The following is a 16,644-nucleotide window of genomic DNA, read 5'->3' on the forward strand; positions in this document are numbered from 1 at the left end:
GCTGAATTCAACTCTGGATTGCGACTCTCCTGAGCTGGCTTAAACAGCAGGGTGGGAGCCGGGATCAGCTTGCTGTGTAGCCTCTCAGTGGAGGGCAAAGCACAGCGGCAAAAGCTGCAGACAACACGAGCGTCGTTGGCATACCCCAGTATGTTCCCTTCTCACGAGAAGCCATTAAAAATAAATAAGACCAGTGCTAATTTCTTAGATCCACAGCCACACAGGGAGAAGGTTCAAATAAAAGCCAAGCTCTTAGCCTGCAGGGCTGAGGAATGAAAGCCAGGCAATTAGAGCTGAGAAAACGCTTTACATAATCTTGCAGCAGGAGGCCAACCGAGCTGAGTCACACTCAGAAAGGAGCCCTCAGGTGTTAGGAAGAAGATGCCTTCCCACCTGGGATGGGTGGAACACAGCACAGCAGGGGTAGGGGGAGAGATGGGACAGACCAAACCAACTTCCCAGCCAGCTCCCAGCCTAGAGTTTGGGAATGATACCCGCTGAGGAATAGTGGGGGTTGGTGAAGAGCTGTGAACATCCTTCCCCGACGTATGGGACTCACCTCTCCCATGGACATCATTCTCGATGACCAGGCAGCCCCTGAGAGCCATGTACCTCATATTTCTTTGAAATGTTCCTCTTTTCCATCAGCAGTGCCCAAGCATTATGATCCAGTAATCCACAGGAAGTGAAGCAGGATGGCTTCTTTCACCAAACCTTTCCCTGCATTTAGGGCAAAGGGGTAAAATGAAGCAAAGTCACGTTGCTGAAGCTTCTGATTAAAAATAATTTTTGACAAGGCTTCTGTTTTTCTTTTCCTTGCTATCTTTTCATTACCTTCCCTTTTTCACTTTACAAGTACAGGGATGTATACTCTCATCTAGAAATGGACTATTTTATGCAAAATACAATGTTTATTGAAAAATAAATAAAACCTCCTTCCCCCGGGGGCCAGAGGGCAGTCTGGGATGGAAGGGTGACCAAAAACACTCACTATAAGATGGTTTTTAGCACTGTTCTTGGCAACCTGTGTGTGTGTGTGTGTGTGTGTGTGTGTGTGCGTGCGTGTGCGTGTGTACGCGCGTGTGTCGTCCATCAGTCGTGTCCGACTCTTTGCGACTCCATGGACTGCAGCCCACCAGGCTCCTCTGTCCATGGGATTCTCCAGATAAGAATACTGGAGTGGGTTGCCATGCCCTCCTCCAGGGGATCTTCCAAATCCAGGGATCAAACCCAGGTCTCTTGTGTCTCCTGCTGATCCACTGGGGCAACCTGGGAGGTGACATCAAATACCTGGATAAGCTTAGACACATTTCTATAAAGATAGCACCTTTCTATATCATCCATCAAAGCTCACCAGAATTTTCATCATAATGAGTCCCAATAAAAGTCCAATTTAGACAGACTGGGACCTAGCTTCAGCAAACGGAAAACCTGACTTGTTTCCATGGGTAGGTAGTCTTAGTCATTCTGTTTTGCCTTTCTACCACTCTACAATTAAGGGATCTTTTAACACCTCCCTTTTCGGCCAACAGAAGCCGAAAGATTAAGTGAAGTGTCTAACTCGCTTCAAAAAGACCTACCCGGGAGGGGCTGGAGGCCGGTGGACTCAGGAAGCTCGCTCTTCGGGTGAGGGCAGACAGCCTCCTGGGTTCTCCTCTGGGCCAGGAGCCGCCGAGAATGAGGGCGCCAGACCCTGGTCTACTTTGGAATTTTCAGTTGCACAGAGTAAATGTTTTCCACCACGGGTTATGTGTTTAGCTGTGGCTTGTGATGATTCAAACCGAGAACAAGAGATTTCCCACACCTGCAAGTGGGTTACGTTAAGAGTTACAGGAAACAAAACACCTCAAGAGTCCATTAAGTCTGAGCTGAGAACTGAGGTTTAAATAATGCAAGGTGGAAATGAGACGCAGACATCGCAGAAAGAAATATATAACATATGCAGCCCTCCATGACCCGATACAGGGAGTGCTGATTATTCCATGTAGAAAGAGTGTTATTTGTGAGTGCAGAGCGGCTCCCAGGTCTTGACCATCCTCACAGGAACAGTCTAGAAATGAAAGTGACAGTGATACAAAACCTTCTTATTTGTCACCACAAGATTTAGGAGATTGTTTCTCATAAACACATTTTTTTTAAACCCTGAGGCTGATATTACCAAAGTGATAAAAGAAAAGTTACTATCAGCTGCAGTTTACTCAGGGCAGAATTTTTAAAATCATTTATTCATAAATCTGGAATGGATTCCCTCTCCCCCAACCCCCCACACACACGCTGACAAGAGGAAAAGATGGCAAACAGTGGTGTCCAGTCTTATTACACAGTGATGATACAATTCTCAAATCAGTCTACTGATCACAACAAAGAGGACACTAACATCAATGAACTCAACACGATCACGTTTAAGAAGTTCATCAAAATCGGGTCTTTCTTATGAAAGAGGATTTGGAGTACGACCTCAGACAAGAATAACAGCACAGTTCTCTCTTACAATGTCTATTTCACGGCACTCTGCCTCCACAGAGGTGCTAGCTAGTGAAGTTCAGAGTTCACTTGGGGGGTTGCCTTGCAAGTTTCAACCTCAGCCTCTTAGTCTCCTGGAGGTCAGATTGGCTAATGTCCAGAAGTTGTGTATGTGTGTGTGTGTGTGTGTGTGCACGCATGCAGTCAGTCCTGTCTTTCTGTGACCCCCATGGACTGTAGCCCACCAGACTCCTTTGTCCATGGGATTTTCCAGGCAAGAATACCGGAGTGGGTTGCTATTTCCTTCTCCAGGGGATCTTTCCAAAACCCAGGGATCGAAACCATGTCTCTTGAGTCGCCTGCCAATGAAAGTGAAAGTGAAAGTTGCTCAGTCAAGTCCTACTTTTTGCAATCCCATGGACTATACAGTCCATGGAATTCTCCAGGCCAGAATACTGGAGTGGGTAGCCTTTCCCTTCTCCAGGGGGGTCTTCCCCACCCAGGGATCAAACCCAGGTCTCCTGCATTGCAGGCACATTCTTTACTAGCTGAGCCACAAGGGAAGCCCAAGAATACTGAAGTGGGTAGCCTATCCCTTCTCCCGCAGATCTTCCTGACCCAGACATCGAACCCAGGTCTCCTGCATTGCAGATTCTTTACCAACTGAGATAAAATCTGCAAGTTATTCCATTCAAGCACTGGGGAAGCCATCGAATTAAACTGGAAAAGACAGCCGTGTTGAATTGGGAACTGTCTGAACATCAGTTTGTATGTAAGTAACAAACAGGTAGAAGAAAAAGACTTTCAGCATCTGCCTTCCTGCTGTCTCTGAGCTGGTTTTTGTGAGCGAGTCTGGAGCAGTGGTGAGCCACCTCCCACAAGGCAGCAGCCTGCTGACTTTCTCTCCTGTATTTCCACAGTGACTTCCACATGTTTATAAAATGTGTCCTTTCTAGAACAGCACTTCGCCAAAACTGGCTGTTCGTCTGCACATCAGAGTCAGGGACTCTTTGCTGTCACTTGGCTTCAATGCACTGGACACAGCTTCCTGTGTACCAGGTGTCTGTATGCGTGACTGACTCGGTACAGTCACATGCCCTCAGGGCTGCAGCGAGTCTGGGGGAGGTGGCAGCTGAAGAACCACCTCACCTAACCTGCTCCCTATGCCTTATTTGTATGACGTCTTTGCAGTTCAAGTGACAGAGCTGAGTTGTCATGTTGTGGACTTTTACTGGGTTTTTCTTGAGAAGTTAAATTACCTTCACTACCTTTCAGCCCAAATTGGGTGAAGGTAATGGAGATGGACGGAGAAGGCAATGGCAACCCACTCCAGTACTCTTGCCTGGAAAATCCCATGGACGGTGGAGCCTGGTAGGCTGCAGTTCATGGGGTTGCTAAGAGTCAGTCACAACTGAGCGACTTCCCTTTCACTTTTCACTTTCATGCACTGGAGAAGGAACTGGCAATGGCAACCCACTCCAGTGTTCTTGCCTGGAGAATCCCAGGGACGAAGGAGCCTGGTGGGCTTCTGTCTATGGGGTCACACAGAGTCAGACATGACTGAGGCGACTTAGCAGCAGCAGCAGCAGCAGCAATGGAGATAGAATTTAGTACCAAAGTGAGTTTGAAAAAGGTTTTCCAGGAAAGATACCAGTATTCTGGGGATTTCTCTGGTGGTGTGGTGGCAAGACTCTGCTCTTCTAAGGCAGGGGGGTGTGGCTTCAATCCCTAGTCCAAGAACTAAGATTCCACATGCCCTCGAAGTACAGACAGAAAATAAATAAATCAATCTAGGAGTTGGCAAAACTCTAAAAAAAAAAAAAAAAAAGGATACCAGTGTTCTTCCCCACCCCCCCCGCCCAGGTATAACCACAGAAAATCAAGGCTGGAAAAACTCTTTTAACAATCATATGACCAAATCCTCCACCCAACACCTGAACCTATGTAACATCTCTGCCAAGTTGCTGTCCTGTCTCTGCTAGAATAGCCTTAGGGGCAGGAAGGTCTTCCAACGTCACTTATTCCTCCTTAAAACAGAACAGCCAGGCAGATGGAGCAGGTAAACAAACTTCACTGAGCACAATTATGAACTGTACCTAATTTTTCAAGACAGTGAGCAGACTGTCTACTGCTACTCAAAAGAACAAATCAGATTTGTTGCAAGCATCCCAGGTTTTCTGCAATGATTCAAACTAGGGAATTTAGAAGTGTGGGTTTTATATATCATAGCTGAATAGCTGTGCATTAGGTGGGGGGAGGATCAGATTAAAAATCTCTTAGAAGTAATCACTGTAAGGCCCCAAAACAAAGGGAAAGTATGTGCTTGGTGCTAGAGAAGACTCTTGAGGGTCCCTTGGACAGCAAGGAGATCAAGCCAATCAATCCTAAAGGAAATCAACCCTGCATATTCATTGGAAGGACTGATGCTGAAGCTCCAATACTTTGAACACCTGATGTGAAGAGCCCATTCATTGGAAAAGACCCTGATGCTGAGAGAGACTGAGGGCAGAAGGGGAAAACAGAGGATGAGATGGCTGGATGGCATCACCGAACTCAATGGACATGAGTTTGAGCAAATTCTGGGAGACAGTGAAGGACAGGGAAGCCTGGCGTCCTGCAGTTCATGGGGTCGCAAAGAGCTGGACATGACTGAGCGACTGAACAACAAGAACATGTGTTGTAAAAGGTAAAATTTCCTTTTGAAGATGCAATAAATACTTTGTGCAGTGAGTCTGGGTACAAGAATTGGGGAGCTCTGGGGGATGAGGTGCCTGCTGACTGCAGTCAGTTGGGCTGCAGAAGGCAGAAGAGGTGAGCAAGGCCAGTCATAGCCTGCGGTGACTCTTTGCCTCTCCCAAAGGCAGCAGGAGAGGGTACCTTGACTTGATCCTCTCCTTCTGGCCTGCTTGGCAGCACTGCCAATGATTCTCTTGTGTCTGATTTCTCTCAAGTTACTCAGGCTGCTTCAAGGTTTTAAACTGACTCCCACCCTCCCAAAGACTAACAAAGTAACACATAGATCAGTGGATGATCATTTCAGAATTCCTTTACAAAGGCTCAGTTCCTCTGAAGGGACACTTTTATGTCTACATTTTTATTTTTTGATCATATATAGGAATAAGTCTACTTGAACTGAAAACATTCACCCTGAAGACACACATGTAAACTTTAAAGATGGAGTGACTCAGACGATTCCATTTTGAGCGCCGCCCTTAAATAGCAGTGATATTGCGCTTTAACAGAACATCAGTGACAAACGGAAACAGGACAACAAACCAACCATAGAGTCAGTGTGTCTTTTTATAGAGAGGCCTCTTTCTGCTTCGAAAGGACCAGAGCACTAACACTGAGTGGCTAGATATCAGTGAGCAGACCTCCCTGCGAAAAAGAATATAGCTCCCTCAACCGCAGAGACTTAGATGTGAAATCAGTGAAAGTCTATCAGGTACTCGGGGTAGATCTGGTTGGCGTCGAACACCACAAAGACCCTGGGATTCCAGGTGTCATCCACGCAGCTGTCATACAAGTTTACATAGCTGCCGTCTTTGGAGGGAGGGCGCATGTATTTGGAGTCTCCGTTTATGTAGTCTCCAATCAGCACTCGGGCGAGAAACATGGATTTGTGTGCTCGGAACAGATGCCGCTGTTGCAGGCTGACCCCGTGGATCTGGAATGTGTTGCCGTGCTTTACGTCATCTTTGCAGAAGCGGCTGGAGTAAGCAGCGTCTCGAGCAAAATAGGTTCCTTAGACAAAAAGGGCCCCGGAGAGCCAAGGTTACTCCAAGGAATGTATGAAACACAAGCGAAAATACTGTGATGGCTAGGGGGATAGACACATAGAATCATATAGCCAAAATAGATGTGGAATTCCCTCAACTGTAGGTGTTAAAGAAAAGAACAGAAATCTGTCTGTTGTGGACAGCTGCGATGCAGGCGGCCACTGGGGTATGTGTGTTAGTACAGACCAGTCCCCACCACCAACACCATCCCCCATCCCCATCAAAATGCAGCTACTAGACTTGCGTAGTGGTATTCAAAAAGAATATTACAGGGACTTCCCTGGCAGTCCAGTGGTTAAGAGTCCAAGCATCCAAGGCAGGGGGCCTGGGTTGGATCCCTGGTTGAGGAACTAAAATCCCACATGCCATGTGGTGTGGCCAAAAAAAAAAAAAAAAAAAATCTTATAAATAAATCCAATATATAAGACAGACACAAGTGGCTTCTGTGATTACAAGTGGCACGACCAGCCTCAAATGCTGGGACCTCCCTCCCTCTTCTATTTCCTTCTACCCTTTCCCCACCTGCTACCCACCCATCTAAGCACCCATCACTGGGGAGCACAGTGAACCCATGGGTCTGCACAAATGATTTCAAACCCCAAGAAACCACGTTTCTATTTTACAAGGTGACAGTTCAGTAATATTTTTGGAGATGATAGAACCCCACATCCAGGAAAAGATTTCTGGAGAGAATGCGATGCAGCTCACACCCAAACGTTCCAGAAGGACAAGCTCATGGGTCCACTGGCTAAACAGGAATCTCTGTGAAGCGTCTGACTCTTCCAAACTGGTAGGCCTAGGAGGCTGCCCTCAGTAAGGGAAGTACCCAAAACACTTTAGAAATGAATTGCAAAGTCCCGTATTACCCAAATCCAGTGGGATTTATGTAACACCTTTCTGATCCTCTTATACAGTTAAATAAAGGGGATGGCCTTTTCAGGGAAAGGCCTCTCTTTCTGGAGGGAAGGTACAAAATAAGGACCAAGCACTGTCTGCATACATGCTAAGTCGCTTCAGTCATATCTGACTCTTTGCAACCTAGTGGACTATAGCCTGCCAGGCTCCTCTGTCCATGGGATTCTTCAGCCAGGAATACTAGAGTGGGTAGCCATGCGCTCCTCCAGGGGATCTTTCTGACCAGGGATCAAGCCTATGTCTCCTGAAATGCAGGCGGATTCTTTACCACTGAGTCACTGGGGAAGCCCAAGTTAAAGTCCACCTCTTACCTTTTCCCCTCCCCTCTTTCCTTAACATGCTTGTCTAGTGAGCAAAGACTAAAGAACTCAGACTTCCACAACATTAGAAAAAAGGGGAGGATTTCCCCCATTATTCCTTAATGCTCATCAACATTTCAACCTATCATTCTGCAAAAAAGCAAACAAAAAATAGACCTATGTACCATGTACACATTAACTGATTTATTTTTTAGTGCTCTGTGTACTTGACATAAAACAGTTTGATATACAGGTTTATCCATGGAAAGGACTTATATGTGGAAACTAAATGTCATAATGCAAAAATGAGCAAATCTAAACATGATGCCCCATCCAAATGGCTGGGCCTTGGGGGCGGCGGTGGGGGGTGGTTATCTGACCTCGGAGAGATGTGAGAAGTCTTCCTTCCATCTTGCACAAGCAGGAAGTGGCTTTCTGGTAGCTCGGAAACTCTTGAGGGTGTGCCAGGAGCCTAGCATTTAACTTTTGCCTCTAACATTTAACTTAATGCCTCTTGAGCCCCTGAATCATCATCAATCCTCTCTCAAAGAGAAGACTATCTCCTAGCACTCAAACTAGGTTCAGATGATTACCTTTTCCAAAGAGAGCACCGTGGATGCCATTGATTCTCCAGTCAAAGTTGTGAATGCAAATCGCCTCCACGAACTCACTGCTGGTGCCATGGAACAGCATTTGTTCATTAATCTGAGGCACGCCTCTCTTTTTCTTGAGCTGAGCCTTTTTCCTAAAAACACAACGCACAGACACAAAACACACAGAAATTACTGTAAGTGGCATCATTGATTCCTCAAGGAGTGAAGCGTGACAGAAAGGGTGAAACAGAAAACAGTAATTTAACGTCTACCATAAATGGACATACAATAGCTCTCGAAAAAAGATAATCTCAGATTCTCTTGGGACATCTAAATTGGTTCATCAAAAATTACTAGTTAACAGACAAGGGTAAAAATTATACCCAAAACTACAATATAAATCAACTATACTTCAATTGAATATTTTAATTTTGGAAATTAAAAAAAAAAAAACTATAGATCTCCCAGATGATGTCCCATCACAGTAAAATGACTGACTGCTTAAACCAGTCAAGCTTTACTGATACATAAAAATGACACTTCAGAAAATAAATAACAGAGTTCTCAGAGTCTTTAAGTAGTGAAATTCCTTGAGCAAGGACTATGCCTTAATCATTTTATCCCCAGAGTGGGACATGTTGGTTGAACTGCATTGAATTTTGAATCTTCAGGCTGGAAAGGACATAAAACCATCCAGTTCAACCCTCTTCCCAGTGGACAAACCTCTTCCAAAACATAAAAAGATATTCCAGGTAGGACTTATTGTAAAAGCAAAAAAACAAACATGATGAAAATGGCCTAAAATCCTCTCAAGAGAAAAAACTGAACAAATAATTATATATTTATATATGAAAATTAAAATAATGAAATAGGTCTACATGTATTAACACAAATAACTCTTGAAAAATAATGCTGTCTGTAAAAAAGAATGATGCAAAAAGAGACCTACAACTCAAAGTAATAATGTGCATTGTAGAAGTATACAAATGAAGGTAATAAAAAATATCAAACTGTGGATAAGAATGGCTGTCCCCAACCTTTTAGGCACCAGGGACCGGTTTTGTGGAAGGCAATCCTTCCATGTACCAGGGATGCGGGGATGGTTTCGGGATGACTCGAGGGAAGGACATGTATTGTGCACTTTATTTCCATTATTATTTTATCAGCTCCACCTCAGGGGGTCAGGCATTAGATTGAAGAGGCTGGGGACCCTCGCTGTATGAGAAGCTGGTGGCTTACAGAGCAGCTCTACCCAGGGATGAGGAAGAGGCTGGGAAAGCAGGTCAAAATACACGGAGAAGAGCGCGGGGCGCCGCTGGTGGCGAACACCATCGAGCATTTGTGCCTCGCCGTCTCTGAGGCTGCGGAAAGTCTCAGGGGCCAAGGTCTCACCTGCAGAAGAACTCCCACAAGTCTAGGTTTTGAATTCTCTGAATCCTTTTGATTCTGTTGCGGTCCATTGTTTTCCCAAAGAGACTAGCAACTTCATTGTATTCGTGTGTCTGAGTGTGCAAAGGAATAAGCTGGAAAGAGAAGGTGGCACCGTGTTACCCGGGTCCTGGCCCACCTCCCCCGCAGGCGGGCGGGCGCTGGGTGCTGCCCTTACCTGGTAGGGCAGCTCAGTGTTCACGTTCTCCCAGTGAGGCGGCATGGGGATGGCCTCATTCTCACAGATGTAACTTGGGGCAGAAAAGACAAAATGACATTTTAGAAGCCGATTATAATCACTGTCAATGACTCAGACATTTTCTCCCAAGCTGAATTATCATGTGACAAAAGCAATAAAGTGTCGTCCTTGGTTTATTTTAAAACATTTACTGAATATTGGCTTGTGTGCAACTTTTTTAGGGGCTGCGTTGAGAAATCTGATGGGAAACTTCAAAAACGATCTTATTTCGATCTTGTTTTCCTGAATTTGCCAGAGTTTCTCTTAAATGTAGGAAGACTTTAGGTGAAGAAAAGTAATTTCCAAGAAGAAAATCAACTTCTTGATTAAAATAAAACTCCTTTATTGGATTTATGGTGTCTGTTAAATACCATCCAGAACCCTCAACTACATGTTCAATGTCCTCTAAGATCTATTATTAACTCAAATCTAAACCCTTCTCTCTTTATTGTCTACTAGGCCCCTGCACGGTCCTAATTAATTCACCCTAAGCAGAAGCAGGTAAAGTCATCTACCATGTTTAACACACTGGATGTGAACACAGAAAAAGACAATGACCTTTGGGAGCTTGACGGCAGAAGGCTATAACTGATAAAAGAATCCTGTCTGGTGACTGGAGGTTGTGGGAGAAATGTATCAACTTCTAGCCTATCTTTAACTTATTTTTTAGTTTTTTTAACTAATTTTACCTTTGGGGACATCACACAATCATGATTTAAAGATGAGGACAAGAGTTTGAGCAAGCTCAGGGAGAGAGTGAAGGACGGGAAAGCCTGGCGTGCTGCAGCCCATGGTGTCACAAAGAGTTGGACGTGACTCAGCAACTGAACAACAAAGGTAAACGAGAGTGAGCGGTGGACGGTTTCCCTTCCTCTCCAGTCCTTGGTCTAGTTCTCACCTCTTGCCTCCACACCAAGTAATCACTGCTTTTAGTCTCTTGGGTATTCTAGAACTTTAGGTTAACACAAACCTATGGGGTTTTTTGGTTTGTTTTGCACACAGGAATGGTAGCATATTCCTGTGTCTTTTGTAGCTGCTCTATTTTCTTCACTATGTTCTCAGAGGCCCTTCTGTATCAGGGAGAGAACTCCCTAGCACACAGCCTGGCCCAGGGCAGACACTCTGGACACTGGAGGATGAAGGTGTGCATTCTACTGGACTGATGCAGGGTACCCCAGTGCATGGACACACCCCCTCCTATTGATCACAAGTTCCCTATGGGTGACATTTAGCTTTTTTCCAACTCTTTGCTGCCATTAAGGATGGTACAGAGGACAAGTCCATCCACTTGTCATTGTACATGGCCACTTGTCAAACTTTAAGATAACATTTTTGCAATGGCATTTCTGGGTCAAAGAATATATTTATTGCTGACTTTAACAGAAACTTCCCAGAGGCCCTCCTCGAAGGCTACAGTCATTGACATTCCGAGCAGAAATATAGAGAATGCCTACTTGTCCACAACCTCTCCAAAGAGGCGTGTTATCAGACTCTGGAATTTATGTCAATCTGATAGTAAGAAATAACCTGGTATAATTTGTATTTCTCTTTTTTATAAGTGAGACTGCATGAACTGCACAAATTCCTTTCATTCTTCTAAGGGGCTATTGGTTTTCTACTTAGAGATTCTTCAAAGTACTTCATATACTACAGAGATTGTGATACCGCGTAACAGTACCTTTCCCAGGTTTTCTTTGTTTTTTGTTTGTTTTTTTCACTTTGCCTGAAGTATCTTTTTGGCTTCCCAGGTGGCTCAGTGGTAAAGTATCTGCCTGCAATGCAGGAGACCTGGGTTCGATTCCTGGGTCGGGAAGATCCCTTGGAGAAGGAAATGGCAACCCACTGCAGTATTCTTGCCTGGAGAATCCCACGGACAGAGGAGCCTGGTGGGCTACAGTCCAAGGGACTGCAAAGAGTAAGGCACAACTTGGCGACTAAGCAACAGCAGAAGTATCTTTCAGCTAGGCAAAATGTTTTTGTTTGCTTATTTGTTGAATATTTACAGCTTTGGTTAATTGCAAATTCCTTGCCAACAGGAATGTGCTATTCACTTTGCATGTCATAAGCGCTCGATGTATTCCTGCAATAAATAAATAAGCATTTCTGAATCAACACCTCCTTGTCGTCATTGCTCTTCTGTATCCTGCCTAACCATTCTTCCTTTTATTATCCTGCGTCTTGGACTCTATTCTGGTTATTTCTCTCCTTCTCCTGTCTTTGTGCTATGGCTTCAATGGTCTGCGAGAGAACAAAGTGCCTTGCATTACATGCCTCTCCCGACAAAAGTACACCAGATATAGTGACATACAATTACTGTAACATTTTGCATTATTATGCCTCATTCTCTCAGATTATATACTCTTTGAAGATAAGCAATTCCTTTCTTAAATTCCTTGTACTTAAGAATGAGGATATGATGCAGCTGGTAAGGAAGTAAAGTTCTCTCCCTTCCCAGAGCATTCATTATACAAGTACTTGCATAACTTATAAATCACGATCCTAAAACATAGGCCAAAGGTCCCAGGAAGCAAACTGATAGAAACTTCAAAAACTTTTTTCTTTAATCCTTTCAAAACATCTCCTTGGAAGAAGCAAATGGGCATCTCCTACAATTCACAGCCTATTAAATAGCATTGTTTGTTTGTTTCATTTTAAATTCTTTGAACAATAGGAATCTCAATACTCAATTGAGGAATCATTCCCAATAATAGGAGACATGCCCTAAAGTTTTTCCCTTCAACTTCATTCATGTGAATAACACCTATTAATTCTCTTGTTTCTCTTGTGGCATTTATAGCAAGGCTTCCCTGGTGGCTCAGTGGTAAAGAATCTGCCTGCCAATGCAGGAGATGTGGGTTCGATTCCTGGGTCAGGAAGATCCCCTGAAGGAGGAAATGGCAACCCACTGCAGTATTCTTGCCTGGAGAATCCCCATGGACAGAAGAGCCTGGTGGGGCTACAACCCACGGGGTCGCAGAGTTGGACATGACTTGGTGACTAAACAACAACAAGGCATTTATAGCTTTTCAGGATATGGACAGCAGGCGGCCAGGCCATCGTTCCATGCACTCCTGTTTTCCCAGGCCCCCTTTGGTCACCGAAGATCTGAAATTACCTATACGAGTTGCCCAACGGGGTTCAGTGGAGGTGAAGACAAAGTGGGTAATTACTTAGGATTTACAACCCAAATAATTGGATGGTTCCAGGAGAGTCTTTCCAAGCTAAACTGAACTTACCTCGGTAGGTTATTTTAAGGATTTATAGTAGAGACCATCAGGCATTTTTTAAACTACCACGCAAACTGCTCTAAAGAATTGAAAAATACATCTATCTAAGGGAAATGAAAAGGACGACAGGAAAGGAAATGCCAGTCGAAAATAACAGTACAGCTCATGCACCAACAAATGTGAAATTCCGTAAAGATTAACATTAAGATCATTAAATAACCCACCAAAACATTTTCCGTCTACTTATTCCTCTGCCAAATATTAACGAAGAGGAGAGAGAGAGAGAGAGCCCACTCTCTTTCCACCCCATTCCCCCCATGATACCTGAAAGCACTGATGGAAAAGGGGGCTCTTTTTATTAAGCGCTGCTTTCCCGTGGTGAGGTTCATCTGCTTCATTTCTGTGCACAGAGACAAAGAGGTGAGTCACGGGAACACACTGGGCGACGCGACGTCACGAAGCTTTGCAGCCACACAAGGACCACGGGGCTTCAGGAGCAGCCGCCCAGCACAGCGTTGTTAGGGATACCTGACCACACGTCTGGTTATCAACTTCCCTGCTTGATCTAAGCTCACACAGGAGGAAGCCAGCCTCACACATGGCTCGGTATGTAGGGTCTATTCCTTTTCGTACCATGCTTGAGTTAAACACGTGAACAGAGAGGAGTTCTCAACTTTGGAAAATTAAAAGTACTAGGAAGAGAAAGAAAGTACTGAATTTTCTGACTGGCTTCCTAAATCTTTACTTGGATTGTTCCAAAAATTTTGGAAATAACAACAACAAAAAAGATACATTACCATGATAAAACTTGCACAACTCACAGTTTCAAAAATTTGTACATTTCTTGCCTTCTCTTTAAATTGTACACCTGAACCAAAAAAATGGAAAACCTAGCTAGACTCAACACAGACTTACAGGAGAGATGCTAGTGATAAGAGGCTAATGAACTGACTGACATATTACTTTCTTCTTTCCTCTCTTTCTCAGCCATGGCAGTATTTGCCAAGTCCACCTCATCATCCCCACTGAGGTAGGTGCTAAGTCTTACCGAGGGAATTCCGGTCATTTTACCAACTTGTCTAACTGATGTCATTCCACTCCAAGATGAGGTGGTTCACCCGGCCGGGCTGATGCTGTGAGAAGTGTGTTCACCCCTCCTGTATACTCCTAGGCTCTGTACACACTGGCACAACCACGAGGCGGCAAGAAAGCAAGGTCGTCCCAGCACATGGAGTTAAGCCTGTGATGCCTTCGTCTTATACCAGCTTGTTTTGAATGTACTTCTCACAGTTTTTTTTATAAACAGAAGCTGAGCTGGCTTGTGACAAAATGATGGGGGCTAATTTTGCCAATGTACCTGGGAAATGCTAATACCTACACTTTCGAAACAGTGTCATTATATAGAGGGGTGGGAACTGGTGTTTATGTGACTCCTGTTCTTTGATTGACTTTTTTTTTTTTTTTAAATAAACTGCACTGTCCAAGGGAAATGTTCCCCCAAATACAGTTCACTAGAAACTATTCTTTCAAAGACACGTGGCTTGTTGGACCACCGACCAAACGCTTTGACGAGCTCTGCCCTCCACATGAAGCTTGAGGTCTGCACGTCATGACGTCTCTCAGCGTGGCTTCAACACTGACAGGTGTGCACCAGCACCCTCCATCTAAGACAAGTGTCAGGCACCTTAAAGGCAGCCAATTTGCCTAATATTGTAAAAAATGCCAGGCTTAGTCAGGTCTAAGAATCTGATGCCGCTAACTCTTGATTAAAAACAAACAAACAACTCTGGGGCACAGCAGTCATCGGAGACTTGGCTGCAGCGATGTCTTAGTGGACAGTTTAACCCCCTTCAGTATGTCTGGGCCTCGATTCCTCCAAGGGAATCTCCTGGGTTTCAGCAGCCCCCCAACCCCACGACAGCCAGAACTCGCTGTCATAAGGACTCTACTCTCAGAACCAGGAAAGAACACCTGACTTGGAAGACAGCTGTGTGGCAGCGCAAAGGCACTTTCGTTAAGAAAGCTGCCCTCCCTCCGGGTCCTCTTTGCCTCTGAGCAGTGAACAGCTGAGGCTGGCAACTGGAGACAGCGGTGTGAATGCAAGAGGTTGGTCATGGGGTCCCTAAAAGCATACCCTTGGATTTCATCACAGATCAATGTTCATCCCGGATTAATTTCATCATGGATGAAATCCAAGCGGGGCTGATTTCCAGATTAGCGGGCTAACCCACGAGAGAGCCAGAAATCAGAAAGTGGCTGAAGGCAATGTCCACTGAAGAGTGGTTTTCTAGGAAAGACACCAAGAGATGGGTCATTTGGCTGAACTTTGGTCTTAAAAACAGAACCGGCTACCTAAGACTCTGTCATGTAACTGCTCTGGTGGATCCTGAAATCACCTGATGGCTCCTATTTCAAGAGACTGAAAGGACGAGGAGCGAAACAATGGCTTAGAGGTGTTTCGTGTTCCTTAGGTGAGAAGCATTATATGAACTCAAGATATACGAAACTCTCCATATACATCAGTATCTATAAGCATAAAAACACACCTTTATAAAAGGCAAATCTAAAAGATTTTAAAGGTTGAATTTTTGTGGAGGCATATTTATGTGTTACCAAAAGGGTTTACTTCACTGTTTGCAAATATTAATATATCAGCTAATCCTGATCTGCAGAACTGTAGATTTCACCATATCAACACACTAAGAACACACAACTATGAGGGAAAAAAAACATACCTGCAAAGTCTATCTTGTAGCTGAATTTGGAAGTGGTAAAAGAAATGGAGCCACAAGGGTTTGCTTTGAAGCTTTTTTCGATATCTTCACTGCTAACTGAACACTGAATGTTGGTATCCGGCTTTAAGACAAACCAGAAAGTTCATTTACCAGCTGTTCACAGAAACGGCTTGGCCACAGAGGCAGGTACTGGGGGACAAGACAGAGAATGGAGGGACAGAGGAAACTTGCTGACCTGTCCTAGTTACCAACACATGGGGAGAATGGCTAAGACAACATGTGGGCAATGGCTTAAGGATTTTCAGCACACACACAAAAAAAACTTTAACAACTGGTTATAAGGCCTTTTTCCAAAGTATTGCAATGTTTTCAGATTATTGCCAAATGACACACCTTAAGTGGCTCAAATCAAATCTTTTAAGTAGCCTCATAAGTGAAAAAAGAAAAAAGACCACAAACTTTTGAGTGTGGGCTTGTGTCTCAGTTTAACTGTTAATTAGCTGTGTGACTTGGGACCAATTACATTAACTTTCCTGAGCTTCCCAGTCTTTGACTGTAAGAGAGTACTAGCATCTGCTTTCGGGCTGCTATGAGGCTGGAGGAGAACACGTATCTACACGCTCTGCCCTGACACTGGGAGCACAGAGGCACTTCATGCAGGCTTGGTCTCTTCCCCGACCATCTGTCCATCAAACCAGGCCTGGCCTTGTGCACGCATGCCCAGACCACACACCCCGCAGACACGCTTACCCTGCAGACACACTCGCCCTCCAGACAGAAAACACACACCGTACCTTCTAAGAAAACACTGTGAAAACCTGGGGAAGGGGAGAGGAGCCAGAAGAGCTTGGTTTTTCTTTTAGTTCCGCTCTCTGATTTCTCTAAGGTTTGGTTTCTGGCGGGTGCAGCTTCTATTGATTTTTCACGTGAGCATGACGATGCTCCATGTGTTTAACTCCCACCGCCC

The 16,644-nt window shown here is 44.6% G+C and overlaps 2 protein-coding genes and 1 non-coding gene across 7 annotated transcripts in view; 1 reads left to right on the forward strand and 2 right to left on the reverse strand.

Moving 5' to 3' along the window:
* Nucleotides 1-1,779, reverse strand: part of CRACR2A (calcium release activated channel regulator 2A) — a 153,873-nt gene extending 152,094 nt beyond the window's left edge. The window contains exons 1-2 of the mRNA XM_043880760.1: nt 1,581-1,779; nt 560-720 (exon numbers count right to left, since the gene is read on the reverse strand). The gene's annotated coding sequence lies outside the window, so the exon portion shown is untranslated. The remainder of the gene's footprint in view (nt 1-559; nt 721-1,580) is intronic.
* Nucleotides 1,780-1,810: 31 nt separating this feature from the next.
* PARP11 (poly(ADP-ribose) polymerase family member 11) overlaps nt 1,811-16,644 on the reverse strand; it is a 33,125-nt gene continuing 18,291 nt past the window's right edge. For 3 of the 5 annotated variants that reach the window (XM_043880766.1, XM_043880764.1, XM_043880767.1), the window contains 6 exons: nt 15,678-15,798; nt 13,267-13,342; nt 9,656-9,728; nt 9,442-9,572; nt 8,050-8,201; nt 5,492-6,207 (listed from right to left, as the gene is read on the reverse strand). In XM_043880766.1, coding sequence (XP_043736701.1) covers nt 5,891-6,207; nt 8,050-8,201; nt 9,442-9,572; nt 9,656-9,728; nt 13,267-13,342; nt 15,678-15,798 — 870 coding nt within the window. In that variant the 3' untranslated portion in view covers nt 5,492-5,890. Of the gene's footprint in view, nt 2,051-5,491; nt 6,208-8,049; nt 8,202-9,441; nt 9,573-9,655; nt 9,729-13,266; nt 13,343-15,677; nt 15,799-16,644 lie in introns of those variants that run through there. The other 2 variants (XM_043880765.1, XM_043880768.1) reach the window with 2 other exon arrangements.
* Nucleotides 11,458-11,528, forward strand: TRNAC-GCA. Its single transcript has one exon. It is a non-coding gene; the product is annotated as a tRNA-Cys (tRNA).

Source organism: Cervus elaphus, chromosome 22 (assembly GCF_910594005.1).
Source record: "Cervus elaphus chromosome 22, mCerEla1.1, whole genome shotgun sequence".
NCBI lineage: Eukaryota > Metazoa > Chordata > Mammalia > Artiodactyla > Cervidae > Cervus > Cervus elaphus.